Source organism: Salmo salar, chromosome 03 (assembly GCF_965601325.2).
Source record: "Salmo salar chromosome 03, fSalSal1, whole genome shotgun sequence".
NCBI classification, from domain to species: Eukaryota; Metazoa; Chordata; class Actinopteri; order Salmoniformes; family Salmonidae; genus Salmo; species Salmo salar.
The window spans coordinates 56,145,588-56,166,582 of record NC_138293.1 but is presented as its reverse complement, the minus strand read 5'-3'; the positions used below and the strand labels follow the sequence as shown (position 1 = coordinate 56,166,582).

The 20,995-nt window shown below is 43.2% G+C and overlaps 1 protein-coding gene across 1 annotated transcript in view; it reads left to right on the top strand.

Moving 5' to 3' along the window:
* Positions 1-3: 3 nt before the first annotated feature.
* Positions 4-20,995, top strand: part of LOC106600909 (procollagen galactosyltransferase 1) — a 26,960-nt gene continuing 5,968 nt past the window's right edge. The window contains exons 1-9 of the mRNA XM_014192676.3: positions 4-403; positions 15,054-15,164; positions 16,469-16,586; positions 17,388-17,522; positions 17,696-17,900; positions 18,802-18,921; positions 19,176-19,252; positions 19,798-19,904; positions 20,164-20,296. Coding sequence (XP_014048151.1) covers positions 186-403; positions 15,054-15,164; positions 16,469-16,586; positions 17,388-17,522; positions 17,696-17,900; positions 18,802-18,921; positions 19,176-19,252; positions 19,798-19,904; positions 20,164-20,296 — 1,224 coding nt within the window. The 5' untranslated portion in view covers positions 4-185. The remainder of the gene's footprint in view (positions 404-15,053; positions 15,165-16,468; positions 16,587-17,387; positions 17,523-17,695; positions 17,901-18,801; positions 18,922-19,175; positions 19,253-19,797; positions 19,905-20,163; positions 20,297-20,995) is intronic.

Genomic DNA, 20,995 nt, shown 5'->3' with positions numbered 1-20,995 from the left:
CCTTTAATCCCCTGGTTGAATATCGCTGAGACTGTTTGCAGCTTTGTAATTGAGGCGTTGCGTATTTGTCGGTGGTGACATATTTTCATGAAAGGGCTTCAAGTCAGTGAAATATTTGCTCTTTCTGCATAGTGTGTTTCTTTGTTAGTTTATAACTTGCTTTTTTCCATTTGCTGTGCTTTGCGATGCACGGGTACAACGTACTTCTGTCCACCGCCCTGACGATACTGTTCTCCGGAACAGCTCAAGGATACTTCCCCGAAGAGCGCTGGAGCCCCGAATCTCCACTTCTTGCCCCGCGGGTCCTCATTGCCCTCGTCTGCCGCAACTCTGAACATTCTCTGCCTTATTTCCTTGGAAATATCGAACGTCTGAATTATCCCAAGGACCGCGTGGCAATTTGGTAAGTGTGTTTAAATGTGAGGTATGGTCTCTGTTTTATGATGGTATTGATGTGGCTAGCATATTAGTTAGCTAACGTTACTGTCATTTACAAGGGCAGGGTGAAATTCCTCGTTACTGGGTCAATTGTATGTATGTTAGATGACAGTCAAAAGCAACTTTCCTAGCACCAACCATAATGTACATATGCAAGATCAGAATTACAGCTACCATCACAAAAGTTCTAGAAAGATGAATCCGGGCGAGGGGGCGCGACTTTCCTTGCAGTGAGTCTGTGAACGTTTTTAGGGGGAAAAGGGGGTAGTCATTTTCCTGCAACGTCACCAGAGTGCACTGCATGGTGCTTAGTGTTCAATTGAATTGGTCAGATGTTTGGCATTTCTGTTGAAGTAGAGGCCACTACTACTAGCCAGTGCCTACGTGGTATTTCAGATTTTATTTCGTTCATCACATTCCCAGTGGGTCAGAAGTTTACATACACTCAGTTAGTATTTGGTAGCATTGCCTTTAAATTGTTTAACTTGGGTCAAACGTTTCGGGTAGCCTTCCACAAGCTTCCCACAATAAGTTGGGTGAATTTTGGCCCATTCCTCCTGACAGAGCTGGTGTAACTGAGTCAGGTTAGTAGGCCTCCTTGCTCACACACGCTTTTTCAATTCTGCCCACAAATTTTCTATAGGATTGAGGTCAGGGCTTTGTGATAGCCACTCCAATACCTTGACTTTGTTGTCCTTAAGCCATTTTGCCACAACTTTGGAAGTATGCTTGGGGTCATTGTCCATTAGGAAGACCCATGTGCAGCCAAGCTATACTCACTGATGTCTTGAGATGTTGCTTCAATATATCCACATAATTTTCCTGCCTCATGATGCCATCTATTTTGTGAAGTGCACCAGTACCTCCTGCAGCAAAGCACCCCCACAACATGATGCTGCCACTCCCGTGCTTCACGGTTAGGATAGTGTTCTTCGGCTTGCAAGCCTCCCCTTTTTTCTCCAAACATAACGATGGTCATTATGGCCAAACAGTTCTATTTTTGTTTCATCAGACCATAGGACATTTCTCCAAAAAGTATGATCTTTGTCCCCATGTGCAGTTGCAAACCGTAGTCTGGCTTTTTTATGGCGGTTTTGGAGCAGTGGCTTCTTCCTTGCTGAGCGGCCTTTCAGGTTATGCCGATATAGGAGTCGTTTTACTGTGGATATAGATACTTTTGTACCTGTTTCCTCCAGCATCTTCACAAGGTCCTTTGCTGTTGTTCTGAGATTGATTTGCACTTTTTGCACCAAAGTACGTTCATCTATAGGAGACAGACTTGTGGAGGTCTACAATTTTGTAGAAATGACTTGTGTCATGCACAAAGTAGATGTCCTAACCGACTTGCCAAAACTATAGTTTGTTAACAAGAAATATGTGGATTGGTTGTAAAACAAGTTTTAATGACTCCAACCTAAGTGTATGTAAACGTCCGACTTCAACTGTGCATATAAATATATCTGGATGAGCAAGAAGTGGGATAGGCAAGATGCAATAAATGATATAAAATACAGTATATACATATGAGATGAGAAATGCAAGATATATAAACATGATTAAAGTGGCATTATTAAAGTGACTAGTGATCCATTTATTAAAGTGTCCAAAGAGTTCAAGTCTGTATGTAGGCAGCGGCCTCACTGTTAGTGATGACTGTTTAACAGTCTGATGTCCTTGAGATAGAAGCTATTTTTCAGTCTCTCGGTCCTAGCTTTGATGCATCTGTACTGACCTCGCCTTCTGGATGGTAGTGGGGTGAACAGGCAGTGGCTTGTGTGGTTGTTGTTCTTGATGATCTTTTTGGCCTTCCTGTGACATCGCGTGCTGTAGGTGCCCGGAGACACCTGAAACCCCACCTCTTTAAGGAATACCTAGGATAGGATAAAGTAATCCTTCTAACCCCCCCCCCCCCCCCCTTTAAAAGATTTAGATGCACTATTGTAAAGTGGTTGTTCCACTGGATATCATAAGGTGAATCCACCAATTTGTAAGTCGCTCTGGATAAGAGCGTCTGCTAAATGACTAAAATGTAAACGTAAAATGTGTCCTGGAGGGCAGGTAGTTTGCCCCCGGTGATGCGTTAGGCAGACCACACCGCCCTCTGGAGAGCCCTGCTGTTGTGGGCGGTGCTGTTGCCGTACCAGGCGGTGATGCAGCCCAACGGGATGCTTTCAATTGTGCATCTGTAAATGTTTGTGAGGGTTTTAGGTGACAAGCCAAATTTCTTCAGCCTCCTGAGGTTGAAGAGGCGCTGTTGCGCCTTCTTCACCACACTGTCTGTGTGGGTGGACCATTTCAGTTTGTCTGTGATGTGTACACCGAGGAACTTAACTTTCCACCTTCTCCACTGCTGTCCTGTCGATGTGGATAGGGGGGTGCTCCCTCTGCTGTTTCCTGAAGTCCACGATCATCTCCTTAGTTTTGTTGACGTTGAGTGAGAGGTTGTTTTCCTGGCACCACACTGCCTTCTGGGCCGGCAGCCTTTTGCAGGGTTAACACGTTTAAATGTCTTACATCGGCCACGGGGAATAACTACACTGTTTGTATTCGGCCATATTCCCAGTCAACTTTCCATGGTTAAATGAGGTGGTTCCTGCTTTCAGTTTTGAGTGAATACCTCCATCTATCCACGGTTTCTGGTTAGGGTAGGTTTTAATAGTCACAGTGGGTACAACTTCTCCTATGCACTTCCTTATAAACTCACTCACCGAATTAGCGTAGAAATCGATATTATTCTCTGAGGCTACCCGAAACATGTCCCAGTCCGCGTGATCAAAACAATCTTGAAGCGTGGATTCCGATTGGTCAGACCAGCGTTGAGTAGTCCTTGTCACGGGTACATTCTGTTTGAGTTTCTGTCTATAGGAAGGGAGGAGCAAAATGTAGTTGTGGTCAGATTTCCTGAAGGGTGGGCGGGGGTAGGCCTTGTATGCATCTCGGAAGTTATAGTAGCATTGATCCAGTGTATTGCCAGCACGAGTGCTACAATCAATATGCTGATAGAATTTAGGTAGCCTTGTTCTCAAATTTGCTTTTTTTAAATCCCCAGCTACAGTAAATGCAGCCTTAGGATATATGGTTTTCAGTTTGCATGAAGTCCAGTGAAGTTCCTTGAGGGCCATTGTAGTATCGGCTTGAGGGGGGATATACACAGCTGTCACAATAATTGACGAGAATTCTCTTGGGACTTATTGTTAGTGAATGAGTTGTGTACAGGCCAATGAGGCCAATGCGCTTGGACTGAGTGGGACATTGCCATAATTACAATGGACTATCCAGAGCAACTGGAAATCCTCTCAAACTAGAGTAGCTGACAACATTAGTTTAGATTTAACACTTTGTGACAAACAAACCATGACAAACAAGATTCTCTGGTCTGATGAAACCAAGATTGAACTCTTTGGACTGAATGCTAAGCGCCAGGACTGGAGGAAACCCGGCACCATCCCTCCCATAAAGCATCATGCTGTGGGGATGTTTTTCAGTGGCATGGACTGGATAGTCAGGATAGATGGAAAGATAAACAGAGAAAAGTACAGCGAGATCATTGACGAAAACCTGCTCCAGAGCGCCCAGGACCTCAGACAGGGCGAATGTTCACCTTCCAAGAGGAGAACGACCCTAAGCACACAGCCAAGACTACGCGAGAGTGGTTTCGGGACAAGTCTCAATGTCCTTGAGTGGCCTAGCCAGAGCCCGGACTTGAGCCCTATCGAACATCTCTGGAGAGACCTGAAAATAGCTGTGCAGCGACGCTCCCAATCCAACCTGACAGAGCTTGAGAGGATCTGCAGAGAAGAATGGGAGAAACTCCCCAATACAGGTGTTTCAAACTTGTAGCGTCACACCCAAGTAGACAACGCTGTAATCGCTGTCAAAGGTGCTTCAACAAAGTACTGAGTAAAGGGTCTGAATACGTATGTAAATGTGATAGTTATCTTTTTCTATTTTATACATTTGCAAACATTTCTAAAACCCTGGTTTTGCTTTGTCATTATGGGGTATTGTGTGTAGATTGAGGGGGAAAAAAATAAGTTAATATATTTTAGAATAAGGCTGTAACGTAACAAAGTGGAAACAGTTGTCATGTTCGTTGGAATAATCGGACCAAGGCGCAGCGTGAGTAGCGTTCCACATCTTTAATATAAAGTGAAACTAAGCAACATACAAAAACAATAAAGAATAAACGAAACGTGACGACAATGAAACTACACATAAACAGAATATCCCATAACCCACAGGTGGAAAACATGCTACTTAAGTATGATCCCCAATTAGAGACAACGATTACTAGCTGCCTCTAATTGGGAATCATACAAATCAACCAAACATAGAAAAACTAAACGAGAACCCCACATAGAAAATATAAACTAGATTAACCCCCCAGTCACGCCCTGACCGACTATACCATAGAAAATAAAATCTTTCTATGGTCAGGACATGACGACAGTCAAGGGGTCTGAATACTTTCCGAATGCACTGTAAATAGAAATAATGAAGTGTCTTACTCTTCTCCATGGTTGGTTCTCTTTCCTAATCTTTGAAGGTGGAAGGAGCCACAGTTATACACCTGAGCCTGCTTACTTGCACAACACAATCCATCAATCAGGTTTATACACAGTGTGTAGTTGTGGGTTATGGGGTGTCTAATTGTTCTACATTTGTTCAATATGGGTGACTCTTAAAATATACTTTTTTCCCATACAGACACCACCCTTACCTGAACAGCACCCTCAAGTAAGAAGTAGAAATCAAGGGGAGAGAAACTGGGAATTGAATAACTGCAGCTAACATAGCTAAGTAAATGGAAGAATACTCTTATTTCAATATGAATGGCTGTTAACTTCTATGGGCTACGTGGGACGCTAGCGTCCCACCTGCGGGACACAGCCAAATTCAAAAACAACAAAATGTCATAATTAATCTTTCTCAAACATACAACTATTTTACACCATTTTAAAGATCCACTTCTCCTTGATGTAACCACATTGTCCGATTTCAAAAAGGCTTTAAAGCGAAAGCAAAACATTAGATTATGTTACGAGAGTACATAGACAAAAATAATCACACAGCCATTTTCCAAGCAAGGACATGTCAATAAAACCCAAAACACAGCTAAATGAAGCACTAACCTTTGACGATCTTCATCAGATGACACTCCTAGGACATTATGTTACACAATACATGTATGTTTTGTTCTATAAAGTTCATATTTATATCCAAAAACAGCATTTTACATTGGCGCGTGATGTTCAGAAAATGTATTCCCACCAAAACATCCGGTGAATGTGCACATCAATTTACAAAAATACTCATCATAAACGTTGACAAAATATATATATAACAATTATTTAAAGAATTATAGATGGACTACTCCTGGATGCAACCGCTGTGTCAGATTTTAAAATAGCTTTACGGAGAAAGCACATTTTTCAATATTCTGAGGACATAGCTCAGCCATCACGGCGAGCTATTCAGACACCCGCCAAGTTCGGGGCAACCTATACACAGAATTAGTATTAGAAATATTCTCTTACCTTTGCTGATCTTCGTCAGAATGCACTCCCAGGACTGCTACTTCCACAAGAAATGTTGTTTTTGTTCGAAATTATCCATATTTATGTACAAATACCTCCGTTTTGTTCGTGCGTACAGATCACTTATCCAAAGGCATAACGCGCAAGCGCGGAACCAGAGACGAGAAGTCAAAATGTTCCATTACCGTACTTAGAAGCATGTCAAACGCTGTTTAAAATCAATCTTTATGGTATTTTTAACGTAAAATTGCAATAATATTCCAACCGGACAATAGCATATTCATTCAAGAAGAAAAAGGAGGGGCGCGCTCGCGGGACCGAGCATGTCCAATCCCTTTGTTGCCAGGCAGACCACTCAGAAACTGAGCTCCTATTATCTGCCCAGTGACAGGAGAATGCTCATACCACTTTCTGAAGGCTGTTGACAGCCAATGGAAGCCTTAGGAAGTGCAACGTCCCCCACAGACACTGTAGTTTCGATAGAGAATCAAAAGAAGAACTACAATTCTCAGACTTTCCACTTCCTGCTTGGATTTTTCTCAGGTTTTTGCCTGCCATATGAGTTCTGTTATACTCACAGACACCATTCAAACCGTTTTAGAAACTTCAGAGTGTTTTCTATCCAAATCTACTAATCATATGCATATTCTAGTTTCTGGGCCAGAGTAGTAACCTGTTTAAATTGGGTACGTTTTTCATCCGGCCGTGAAAATACTGCCCCCTAGCCCAGACAGGTTAAAAGAGCCTTTGGTTGTGCGTAGTGTAGTCTCTGGTGTTGCCAGGGAACAGCACCCTCTTCGAAGAAGTAGAAGGTGAAGATCTCCCGCACATGGATTGTTGGCCCCCATCCTGGCAAAACCCTGCAGAGCAGCAGACCTCTCCTCGTGTCCATCCTCATGGCGTTATGCAGGACACAGGTAGCCTTCACACACGCCTAAATTCCCCCACCAGGCAGTTCCAGATGGCCCTGGTCAACCAACCATGCAATGCCCTACACGGTAACTGTAGGCAATCGTTTTGAAGGAATCTCCAGTTTCGAGGTATCTGTAGGAATATGGAAGGTAATGTCATCTATTAGACTTTTACATCACCAAGTCACTGTGGATTATTAAAGTATAATATCTCTTATAACAAATCATGATAACATTGGATAGATGGACGAATGTGCACACACGTGTGCATGTGTAGCATGTGACAACAGCAGGATCATATCAAGGATCGCATCACAAATGAATACATAAATACCACTTGAAGGTTGCTGATGAGTTGATCATTTGAAACAGCTGTGTTTCTGGGGAAGGAGGAGGGGGGGATGGGTTCACCATTTTACACCCAAACAACATGCTCAAACAGGGTATGAGGCTCTGAGGCTCGAGCTGTTTGCTTGGCTGTGCTGGAGAGGATTGGAATGTTCTAAAATGATCTTCACTCATCTACTTTAGGCCTACCTCCATGAATGGGCCACAGTGTAGTGAGGTCACAATATACCACGGTGTTACGGCTAGACTCTAGCCCTTGAATATACTAGCCTAACTGGTGGATGTGTGGGCTTAGGCTATACTCCAATTGACAGTAAATGTGTTACTGTTTGTGTAAAAAAATATATACATTTATTCAATGTTATACCAAAACGAAGCATTTTGTTTAGATGTGTTTGTAAGCCCATTAAGTCACATCTTTGCTTTTTCCAAACAGTTTCCTATGTTAAAAACATGGCTCATGTACTGTTATAAACACGGCCTTACAGTAACAAACAGTTTTGCGCTTGGATTTCCATAATAAGCTTAAGGATATCTTACTGTTACATCAACGTTTTGTCAGCTCATGTTGAGATAAGTCCAGGTCCCAGCTCCAGACCATTTTTGTATAGATCCAGCTATATGTCTCAGACCCAAAATGAATGTAAAATGTCATTATTGGAGTTGAAACATAGGCCTATCTGGACCTACACAATCAATGGCTTGGGCAGAATGACGGTGTAGGCTACCCCTGCGTACGTTTTCTGAAGAGCTCAGGAGGAGCGGATTTCGACTGTGCACAAGGCTTGGAGAGTCCTGGATGTGAAATCGGTTTGATGAGTATGTAGGTGCGTCTTGGCGGGCTAAAGTGAGGAGACGGGAGAGAACAAACTTAGCGAGGAGCTGCCGTGTTCTCACAGACCAGTGTGACATCAGCACTCCAGCACTCCACACTGAGAAGGTAGAACCTGCTTTGGCTGCCTGCCGTCAGGACTGGAGAATTACAAGCTGTGCTGTCAGTGGCACAGTTGTGCTTAGAGGTTTAGGCCAGACCAGCACTCTGACTCTGTTGCCTGCCTAGAAACAACCCCTAGGCACTATTCTGCATGATTTGGATAGGTTAAGGCTAAGCAAAATGGGGAGTAGCTCCTCCCTTGGGCACCATCCAGAAACGGCCCCTAACCCCTAGGCACTGATCTGGAAGAATTTGATAGGAAGGCCAGCAGAATAAACATTCTGCTGGCTCCTCCTTGCCCTCTGCTTACAGAATAGCCTACCTAGCCAATCCTCTCAGATCTACATGCCGAGAGGAGATATGGGATAGGGGTTGTCTCTTGACGGGGCCTAGGGCTCAGGAGGAGTAATGGGTGTTGTAACTAGAGAACGACCGATGTGGATTTTTTTTTAGGGCCAATACTGATTTTTGGGGGTCAAGGAGGCCGATGGCCGATATGCAATATCATTAATATAATTTCGCAGCAACAGCTGTGTATATTCATCAATATACATATATATATCAATTTTAAAATCACACAATGTTTTTACCAAAGTTAAATGTAATTAACTACGTAACAACATAATGTTATTTGAATGGTAAATCTTTTGATAAACTGGGTAAATGAAGATGGCATAGGCCTACTCACAATACAGGTGAATGCATATTCGATAAGTGTGTGCATGCATTGATTGAGTTATTGAGGAGGGGGGTGGCAGGTAGGTGAACAAGGCAGTTAACCCACTGCCCCTGAACAAGGCACTGTTCCCCGGTAGGCCGTCATTGTAAATAAGAATTTGTTCTTAACTGACTTGCCTAGTTAAATAAAGGTTGCAAAAATTGAGCTTGTTTGGCTGATCGGTAGAGTGTATCGATGGTGCTACAGGTAACAAAATCTGTTTTGTCTTCCATTTGGGACTTATATTAGCCTACAACTGATCAGAGATGGGCAGAATTTCTGTTATATGTATTTGAAATAATTACTTCTGAGTATTTTGTAATTGGAATTACACTGGGCTGAACTACACTCCAATGTATTTAAAAAATACAAAATGCTTTTCTATAAAAATGTTTTATAGCTGCTCACATCTTGTGGCCCCCCCTTTCACCCTTCATTGGTATCAGAAGTCTGACACAGTATGGTGTGATAAGAGCGTCTGATAAATGAACTAAATGTATATGTATAAATGTTTCTTGAAGGAAAAAGTACTTGATACAATTATGATATGTTGTTGTCTCACCTGTATTCGGAAAGTATTCAGACCCCTTGACTTTTTCAACGTTTTGTTACATTTCAGCCCAATTCTAAAATGGAATCTATGAAGTTTTTCCCCCTAATCAATCTACACACAATACCCCATAATGACAAAACAAAAACAGAAATGGTTGCTAATTTATTGAAAATAAGTCAAATTTACATAAGTATTCAGACTCTTTGCTAAGACAAAGCAAAAGGGGCTTCGGGACAAGTCTCTGAATGTCCTTGAGTGGCCCAGCCAGAGGCCGGACATGATGCCGATCGAACATCTCTGGAGAGACCTGAAAATAGCTGGACAGCAACACTCCCCATCCAACCTGACAGACCTTGAGAGGATCTGCAGCGAACAATGGGGGAAATTCCCCAAATACAGGTGTGCCAAGCTTGTACCATCATACCCAAGAAGACTCAAGGCTGTAATTGCTGCCAAAGGTGCTTCAACAAAGTACTGAGTAAAGTGTCTGAATACTTATGTAGATGTCATATTTCAGTTTTTTACATTTTATACATTTGCTAACATTTCTAAAAACCTGTTTTTGTTTTGTCATAATGGGGTATTGTGTATAGATAAATGAGGGGAAAAAACGATTTCATCCATTTTAGAATAAGACGTAACAAAATGTGGAAAAAGTTAAGGGGTCTGAATACTTTCCAAATGCATTGTATCTTAAGATGAACATACTATTTGTAATTTGCTCTGGATTAGAGCGTCTTCTAAATGACTAAAATGTCAATGTAAAAATGAACAATTGCAAAGCATGCTGAGTATTATTCTAATGAGCTCTGCCCTGAAACAAGGCCAATAATAAACCTAGTGTGCTTTGCAGTTCATTTTGGTATGTTCTGTTGACATATACATTTTGGTCATTTAGCAGACACTCTTATCCAGAGTGACTTGCCCAACTAAGGTAGATAAACAACAACATATTACAGTCATAGCAAGAAACATTTTTGTAACTGTTCCTCAGAATGTTGTTGCTGTTCGGGCCAGCTACTTGCAAATTCATTTTTGTATTTTAAAATACAAAAAAACATGTATTTTAATTAAATACATTACAAAATAAAAAAAAAACATTTTTTAGTTTATTTTGATACATTGATCTTTATGGTATTTTGTATCTGTATGTTGTAATAGTATTTAGTAATTGTTGTCCATCCCTGCTACTGATCAACGTTTGCATAGGAGCATCATTCCAGCATGTCACGCCTGTATGGAAGGACATCATTATAGGCACTGCTCTTAGTTTGAGAATATAAAATAACATCAATGCAAATGGGTCTAACGTTAAGTCATGATTTGTGATCATCATTTTCCATGATCATTTTCCATGATCGGGAATAAGGATTATCTCTAAACAACTCAGCTGCCAAGACGAAATTCCAAACAACTCAATTGGCTATTTCAGCTATGTGTTAAGAAATGGGCGGGTTGTAACTTGATCCTACTGCTGCGATTCGATAGAGCGAGGCTGTAACTCCGCTCCCTTTCACATCTCATCATATCTCTCTCCATCGCTCATACACTACATGGCCAAAAGTATGGGAACATAATTTCAAATTAGTGGATTCAGCTATTTCAGCTACACCCGATCACACAGCCATGCAATCTCAATAGACAAACATTGGCAGTAGAATGGCCCGTACTGAGGAGCTCACTGACTTTCAACGTGGAACCGTCATAGGATGGCACCTTTCCAACAAGTCAGTTCGTCAAATTTCTGCCCTGCTAGAGCTGCCCTGGTCAACTGTAAGTGCTGTTATTGTGAAGTGGAAACGTCTAGGAGCACACACAAGCTCACTACCGAAACTCACTACCGAGTTCCAAACTGCCTCTGGAAGCAACGTCAGCACAATAACTTTTCGTATGGGAGCTTCATGAAATGGGTTCCATGGCTGAGCAGCTGCACACAAGCCTTAAGCCTGTCCACATACTTTTGGTCATGTACTTGGTCCACATACTTTTTGTCCCTGTACCTAAGAAAGCAAAGGTTATTGAACTAAATGACTATCGCCCCGTAGCACTTACCTCTGTCATCATGAAGTGCTTTGTGAGACTAGTCAACGGTTCGCCCCCAGGTGGTGAAGGTAGGAAACAACCTCCTCTTTGCTGATCCTCAACACTGGGGCCCCACAAGGGTGCGTGCTCAGCCCCCTCCTGTACTCCCAGTTCACCCATGACTGTGTGGCCAAGCACGCCTCCAACTCAATCATCAAGTTTGCAGATGACACAACAGTAGTAGGCTTGATTACCAACAATGATGAGACGGCATACAGGGAGGAGGTGAGGGCTCTGAGAGTGTGGTGCCAGGAAAATAACCTCTCACTCAATGTCAACAAAACTAAGGAGATGATCGTGGACTTCAGGAAACAGCAGAGGGAGCACCCCCCTATCCACATCGATAGGACAGCAGTGGAGAAGGTGGAAAGCTTCAAATTCCTTGGCGTATACATCACTGACAAACTGAAACGGTCCACCCACACAGACAGTGTGGTGAAGAAGGCGCAACAGCGCCTCTAACCTCAGGAGGCTAAATAAATAACAGCTTCTATCTCAAGGCCATCAGACCGCTAAACAGCCATCACTAGCACATCAGGTGGCTGCCTGATGGGGCTGCCTATAGACATAGATTAGGAATCACTGGCCACTTTAAGGAAATGAAACACTAGCCACTTTAATAATGTCTCCGTATCTTGCATTACTCATCTCATATGTATAAACTGTACTCTATACTATTCTACAGTATCTTAGTCACTTTAATTATGTGTAAATATTGCATCACTCATCTCATATGTATACACTATGCCACTGTATCTTAGTCCAATGCCGCTCTGACACACACACACATATATGTATATATATACTGCTCAAAAAAATAAAGGGAACACTTAAACAACACATCCTAGATCTGTATGAAATAAATAATCTTATTAAATACTTTTTTCTTTACATAGTTGAATGTGCTGACAACAAAATTGCACAAAAATAATCAATGGAAATCCAATTTATCAACCCATGGAGGTCTGGATTTGGAGTCACACTCAAAATTAAAGTGGAAAACCACACTACAGGCTGATCCAACTTTGATGTAATGTCCTTAAAACAAGTCAAAATGAGGCTCAGTAGTGTGTGTGGCCTCCACGTGCCTGTATGACCTCCCTACAACGCCTGGGCATGCTCATGATGAGGTGGCGGATGGTCTCCTGAGGGATCTCCTCCCAGACCTGGACTAAAGCATCCGGCAACTCCTGGACAGTCTGGTGCAACGTGGCGTTGGTGGATGGAGCGAGACATGATGTCCCAGATGGGCTCAATTGGATTCAGGTCTGGGGAACGGGCGGGCCAGTCCATAGCATCAATGCCTTCCTCTTGCAGGAACTGCTGACACACTCCAGCCACGTGAGGTCTAGCATTGTCTTGCAATAGGAGGAACCCAGGGCCAACCGCACCAGCATATGGTCTCACAAGGGGTCTGAGGATCTCATCTCGGTACCTAATGGCAGTCAGGCTACCTCTGGCGAGCACATGGAGGGCTGTGCGGCCCCCCAAAGAAATGCCACCCCACACCATGACTGACCCACCGCCAAACCGGTCATGCTGGAGGATGTTGCAGGCAGCAGAACGTTCTCCACGGCGTCTCCAGACTCTGTCACGTCTGTCACGTGCTCAGTGTGAACCTGCTTTCATCTGTGTAGAGCACAAGGCGCCAGTGGCGAATTTGCCAATCTTGGTGTTCTCTGGCAAATGCCAAACGTCCTGCACGGTGTTGGGCTGTAAGCACAACCCCCACCTGTGGACGTCGGGCCCTCATACCACCCTCATGGAGTCTGTTTCTGACCGTTTGAGCAGACACATGCACATTTGTGGCCTGCTGGAGGTCATTTTGCAGGGCTCTGGCAGTGCTTCTCCTGCTCCTCCTTGCACAAAGGCGGAGGTAGCGGTCCTGCAGCTGGGTTGTTGCCCTCCTACGGCCTCCTCCACGTCTCCTGATGTACTGGCCTGTCTCCTGGTAGCGCCTCCATGCTCTGGACACTACGCTGACAGACACAGCAAACCTTCTTGCCACAGCTCACATTGATGTGCCATCCTGGATGAGCTGCACTACCTGAGCCACTTGTGTGGGTTGTAGACTCCGTCTCATGCTACCATTAGAGTGAAAGCACTGCCAGCATTCAAAAGTGACCAAAACATCAGCCAGGAAGCATAGGAGCTGAGAAGCGGTCTGTGGTCCCCACCTGCAGAACCACTCCTTCATTGGGGGTGTCTTGCTAATTGCCTATAATTTCCACCTGTTGTCTATTCCATTTGCACAACAGCATGTGAAATTTATTGTCAATCAGTGTTGCTTCCTAAGTGGATAGTTTGATTTCACAGAAGTGTGATTTGACTTGGAGTTACATTGTGTTGTTTAAGTGTTCCCTTTATTTTTTTGAGCAGTATATATATATATATATATATATATATATATATATATATTTAATCCATTCCTTACTTAGTTACTTACTTACATGTTTTTGAACATTTGTTGTGAAACTTAGATATTACTTGTTAGATATACTGCACTGTCGGAGCTAAAAGCACAAGCATTTTGCTAACCCGCAATAACATCTGCTAAACACGTGTATGTGACCAAAATTTGAATTGATGTAGTGTATCACTTGGTGCTGTTTATTGCGATGACATTTTGCTACCAAGCCATAAATGTGCATAATATCTAACAAGCAGAGCGAAGGCAGGAAAAACGATGCAAGTCAATATACGGATATGATTGCAGCTGGTCAGATCAGCAAACCTGTAAATAGCTAACGTTACTCAGCAAGTCAGATGGCTCGTTGCCGAAAATAGTGCATGTAGCTAGCTAGCCACATTTGCTATTAGCTCCTATCAGATATCTTAGCACCATGTTTATTGGACAAAGGGTATGAGAAAATGCAAAACGTATAATGTCTCCTAAACCTGTGTTAACTTCAGGGTTCTGATCTAGAAGCACGGTTTTGACTGCTCCTACAGTTTTGCATCGGTACCACAGTTCAACTGATGCCCCGGCCCAAAAAGACGATTTCAACACACTACCACATAGAGAAGTCAGATTAGAACATTCTTAATAAGACACTTTAGTCATCGCCTTTGTGCACAAAACATCCATTGACTTATTCAAATAATTGTCACTGAGGCCAATTGTTTTTCATCACTCACAGGCGAAGATATTACATTTTATATTCATCCAATGTCTGACATGTTTTTTTTTTGGATGACTTGATGACGGCGTCGCTTCTCACGCTGCTCTCTGTGCACGCTGAGTGCTAGTGCGCACGCTTGTATGGAATCCAATGCTGGAGTCAGTATCCCACGGCTCCTGACAATAGGCCACGATGAAGTGAACACTGAAGTACTGTCATCTGAGCCCTGATATGCTCTTTCACATTCACTGTCTCTACTTTACTCAGGTCTACTTCCAATGCCACATCTCCTATACTTCCAATGCCAATGCCACGTCTGTGTGTGTGTGTGTCTATGTGCTTATTACCCTTACGCTGTTGACCAGAAAAGGAAAAAAAGAATAATGTGCCTCTCTCTCTGCGTTGTACAGGGTAGCGACGGACCACAATGTGGACAACACTACAGCCATCCTGCGTGACTGGCTCGTCAAGGTCCAAAAACTCTACCACTATGTGGAGTGGAGGCCGCAGGAGGAGCCCACGTGAGTTCCTCTCATGTTCACTTTATAAACTGTGTGTGTTTCTGTATCTATCTGTCTTATTTATACAGGAGAGGTAACACTTTTACATTACATTTGTAAGGCACCTTAATGTAAAGTGCCACCGGAGAGGCACCTTAATGTAAAGAGTTACGGAGAGGCACCTTAATGTAAAATGTCACCGGAGAGGCACCTTAATGTAAAATGTCACCGGAGAGGCACCTTAATGTAAAGTATCACCGGAGAGGCACCTTAAAGTGGCAATCGGCAGTAGAAACAATAATAAAGCGTCCTCCCTGCCTCTATTTCGGTATAAAGCTGAGGGATGGGGCTAGAGGAATATAACTACTCAAATTCATAGACAGCGAAGGACTGACCATCCATTATATCAGCATTATAGTTTTAACCATGTCGTGAGACTATATAGTGTTTGTTTACATTTACTTTGTTTATAAACATTGGAGTAAAACAAGCTTATTTTGGCTTCTGATGGGGTACAGCAGTTGAACTAAGCTCATGAAGAATTTATAAATTAGCCTATATTCTTCAAGAATCGATGGGGAATCCTACATATCATTAATTCATTTAGAAGTCCCAAAATGTATGTAGCAACTGCTGATTGCCCCTTTAATGTAAAGTGTTACGGAGAGGTGCCTGAATGTAAAATGTTACAGAAAGGAACCTTAATGTAAAGTGTTACGGAGAGGCGCCTGAATGTAAAATGTCACAGAAAGGAACCTTAATGTAAAGTGTTACGGAGAGGCACCTGAATGTAAAATGTTACAGAAAGGCACCTTAATGTAAAGTGTTACGGAGAGGTGCCTGAATGTAAAATGTCACAGAAAGGCACCTTAATGTAAAGTGTTACGGAGAGGTGCCTGAATGTAAAATGTTACAGAAAGGAACCTTAATGTAAAGTGTTACGGAGAGGTGCCTGAATGTAAAATGTTACAGAAAGGCACCTTAATGTAAAGTGTTACGGACAGGCACCTTAATGTAAAGTGTCACCGAGACGCACCTTAATGTAAAGTGTTACGGACAGGCACCTTAATGTAAAGTGTCACCGAGACGCACCTTAATGTAAAGTGTTATGGACAGGCACCTTAATGTAAAGTGTCACCGAGAGGCACCTTAATGTAAAGTGTCACCGAGACGCACCTTAATGTAAAGTGTTACGGACAGGCACCTTAATGTAAAGTGTCACCGAGAGGCACCTTAATGTAAAGTGTTACGGAGAGGCACCTTGCTGTAAATTGTTCCCAGAGAGGATGTACTGAATGTCCTGTTTGTTTATGTTTGTCACTCAGAGAGTACCAGGATGCAGACAGCCCGAAGCAGTGGACCAACCTCCGCTATGCACACGTGATGAAGTTACGGCAGGCAGCACTGGACTCCGCAAGAAACATGTGGGCAGACTACTTCATGGTACATCTTTCTCCAGTCTCCATGACGACCCCACCCTATTTTACAGATAAACCGGGTGTGTCCCGAACGGCACCCTATTCCCTACATAGTGTGTAGGCAATAGGGTGCCATTTGGGACGCAGAGTGCACTGCTTTTGACCAGGGCCAATATGTAGGGTATAGGGTGCCATTTGAGACGCTGTCAAGTCTTTCTCCACAACGACCCGCCCAATTTTACGGAGGCGCAGAGTTCTCCTTACAAGAACAATAACGCAGTAAGAGAACAGCAGGAGTCATGTTTTCCTGTCTCACTTCTGGTTTAGAGGAAACCAATTCATCTGGCTTGGTGTTACTATGTACCATTCTGTAACAAATCTGGCTAAATCTTAAATATGACAGCTTTGAGTTCTATTCTTGCACCCCAAAGCATGAACACGTTGTCCAGGACTCGCAGGGGTATAATTTTGGGACGGAGTGAAAGGACAGATGAGGAATTTTTGTTCTTGAAATGTGCCTTTTGTCTTCAGTAATGTTGTGCAATTAAAGCTGGGTTAAAATAGAGCAGCTAAAGTTTATGAATGATAACAAATACTATTTGAACCCAGGTCTGTGGCCAATACTGCCTCTTCATTCTAACACTGATTCTGGTGGCTGGACTTAGGCTACAATGACATCCATTGTTCAAAGTGTCTCTAGAGAGGGTTGACATTGCAGAGTGATGTTTAAAGCGTGAAGTGGATTAAGTGTCCCACTGTTCCCTCTCCCTCTTCTATCACACTCTCACACACACACTCACACCCTCTTCCACTCTCCCCTGTCTAGGTGGCGGACTGTGATAACCTTTTGACCAATCCTAATGTACTGTGGAAGCTCATCAAGGAGAAGAAGACCATCGTAGCTCCCATGTTAGAGTCCCGTGCAGCCTACTCCAACTTCTGGTGTGGCATGACCTCCCAGGTATGCTACTATGTGTGTGGGTGGGTGTGTGTGCTTGTGTGCAGGCGTGCGGTCGTGTCCTCTCCACATACTTTGCATGCGATCATGCATTAAAGTGAGAGCACAATAACCTTGATTGAAGCGCTTAGAAGTGCTCATCGTATTCTGAACTGTTCTCCCTCGTCCTCCTCCAGGGTTACTATAAGCGCACCCCGGCCTACATCCCTATGAGAAAGCAGGTGCGTAAAGGATGCTTCGCGGTTCCCATGGTGCACTCCACCTTCCTGATTGACTTGAGGAAGGAGGCGTCACGCCAGCTGGCCTTCCACCCCCCTCACCCAGACTACAGCTGGGCCTTCGATGACATCATTGTCTTCGCCTTCTCCGCTCGCATGGCAGGTACTGTTAACGTGTTCTCTCTCTTTTATCCTGCTTAGTAGCTTTCACATGCAATACAGCATGATAATGATTTGGTACACTTCACTGTGTTTGACCTCTACGCTCACATGGCAGGTGGGATTACTGTGGTTATTCTGTTTTACATGGCAGGTAGGCCTACTGCTGTTATTCTGTTCATAGGGCAGGTAGACCTACTACTGTTATTCTGTTCATAGGGCAGGTAGGCCTACTGCTGTTATTCTGGTCACATGGCAGGTAGTCTTACTGTGGTTATTCTGTTCACATGGCAGAAAGGCTTACTACTGTTATTGTGTTCACAGGGCAGATAGGACTACTACTGTTATTGTGTTCACAGGGCAGGTAGGCCTACCTTTTAGATCCGAGTTTTCCACAACAGTAATGAATAAGACTATATGGACAGGGAGGACCTGATACTAGATCAGCTGTCCGCTTCCCGAGGCGCTTTGTGAATAGGCTGAGGCTATGACTACGTAGATTTCACCCCTGCCCCACCCCCGTCCTGCCCCTCAGGGGACTTCTTTCTCAAATCTAAGGATCAGAAATCACGTTCTGCACGTGTTTTTTTTTTATTATTTATTTATTTTTAATTCCTGGGGGTTTAACAGACAGTGGTGAGTTTCCAGAGTCTGTTTTTTCTAATTCTATCCATAGACATAGCGTATGCTTTGTGTAAGATATCTTAATTATACTTTTGCATAAATACATAGTGTCATATTTTGAAGGATGCTATTTTGAGGCGTGACACAAAGAACCTCATCTACAGTGAGACTTGTAGTGTGAATAGCCATCGCAAAGCAACGTGTAACTGTTTGTAGTAACCTTGTCGTTAATAACAAACGTCTCTTCTCCCTCAACACTACTCTTCCTCCGTCTTCCACAGATGTGCAGATGTTCCTATGTAACAGAGAGACTTATGGGTATTTCCCCGTGCCACTGCGAGCCCACAACTCCCTGACAGACGAAGCGGAGAGCTTCTTACATTCCTTGTTGGAGGTCAATGGTGAGTGTTATGTCATATTGTCACAGGTCAAAAGGTAGTCGGCTCTAATGTCCATACTAGCATCCAAACGGGCAAAACTGGTTGAAATGACCTATTTTTGATGCTCAATACATTGCCTCATTCTAAGTGGTAGGCCAGTGTGGATATCGGAACACAGCTGGAAGTTAGAGCTTTTCGTTCTTCTCTAACTAATGTTACTGGTCGGCATGTGAGTTGTTTAACATTCCTATAATTTTTCTCCTTTCTCACGTTAGTGCGGAACCCTCATGTGCTGCCCTCTGAGTACATCCCGGCCCCCATAAAGATACAAGATAAACTGGGCTTTGATGAGGTGGGATATGAGCCAGCTCAGAATATGGTTTCTGAGTTCCTTATTGACCCCTACCCCCTATTGTCAAACTCTTTCTATGGAGGTTGCGTGTCTGCAGGTTTTCACTCCTCCCTTGTACTTGACTGATCAATTAAGGTCACTGATTAGTTAAGAACGCCCCTTGCGTGGTTGTCTAGCTCTTCATTGGACACAGTCGAAAGTAAATGTGAAAAACCAGCAGACACTCGGCCCTCCATGGAATGAGTTTGACACCTCTGACATAGGCACTCCTGAAGATGTGTAAGGATCTAATGGCATTAAGCCATAAGGCAATTGCTTCACCATGTCTTCTGGTAGGCTCGGTTGAATTGTCACCACATTTCATACACCTATCCAATTGTTTCCGAGTGTTTAAGGGTAGCTGTCTTTTTAGCATTTATCACTAGAATTCAGAATGTCTCTTTTGCACCCTTCAGCTCTAAATGTCTCCCTCTGTGGGTGACATGTGGTATTGCATGTATTGACTCACTACCATACACTAAGGCCCATGTATTGCATGTGTGCAGGTGTTCATGATCAACCTAAAGAAACGGACAGACCGGCGGGATCGCATGCTGAGGACTCTGTACGAGCAAGAGATTGCCTGCAAGGTCATTCAAGCGGTAGACGGCAAGTAAGTTGACCCCTTTTTGAAGGCGCTCCTCTCTCTGCACGTCATACACTTCATGTACCATTTAAAGGTAGACTCAGTGATGGGACATCATCGCACACAGCAGAAGTTGCCTCACTGTTTACAATGTCATGTCGCTAAGTCTTCAAGTGCTCAAAATGACCCTGTTATTTCTCTCTCCATCTCTATTTGTGTCTCTCTTTATCTCTGAACCTTTCTCTCTCACCCCCCCCTCTCCTGCCCCTCCCTCTCTCCCCCTCAGAGCGATGAACATCAGTGAGATCAATGCCCTGGGGATCCACATGCTACCAGGCTACAGTGATCCGTATCACGGCAGGCCCCTCACTAAGGGAGAGCTGGGCTGCTTCCTCTCACACTACAACATCTGGAAAGAGGTGAGCCCTGCAGCTGCAGGCCAGGGTAGTGTTCAGTGGGGAGAACATTTTTAGAAACGGTGTGAAACAGGGAGGGTAGTACCTGAACTTGTCCAATAAGAACACAGATTAACAAAAAAGTTTTACTTCAGTGTGCTCTCCTAATGAATACATTAGGGTTGGGCTCAATTCATCATATTATTGAGAATGCCTCAAATTCTTGAATTGAAATTGACTTGAATTGAATTTGAATTGAAGTAGTAAACCAGATACAGAATTGCAATTCAAATTTGAATGAAAGGAAATAGAATTGAATTCAATGAAATTCAAAATCCTCTTCTATTCTACAGTACATCTTGCACATAAAACATGTCGTGATAAACGCTTAAAATGAATGGCCAAGGCAAACAAAACCTGTATCAAAATAACATTGAAAAAGAACATTGGCCTGTATGCGAATAAGTTATATTTCATTAACTGAAACTTTGTTCAATTTGGGGAAAATACAATATTTCCCAGAATGTATTAGTTTAACCCTCAAGTTGACCCTGAGGCCTTCAAAAAGAAGCCAAAGAAATGAAATGGTTGGTGGAAATATCATTGGATATTCTAGTCATATAGTCTTTGGTATCTGGAAGTGTGACCTGTCAGATTCACTGAAACTCTCATGTTCTATGATTTCTTTGAATTAAATTATACTTCACTCAAATTCAACATCCT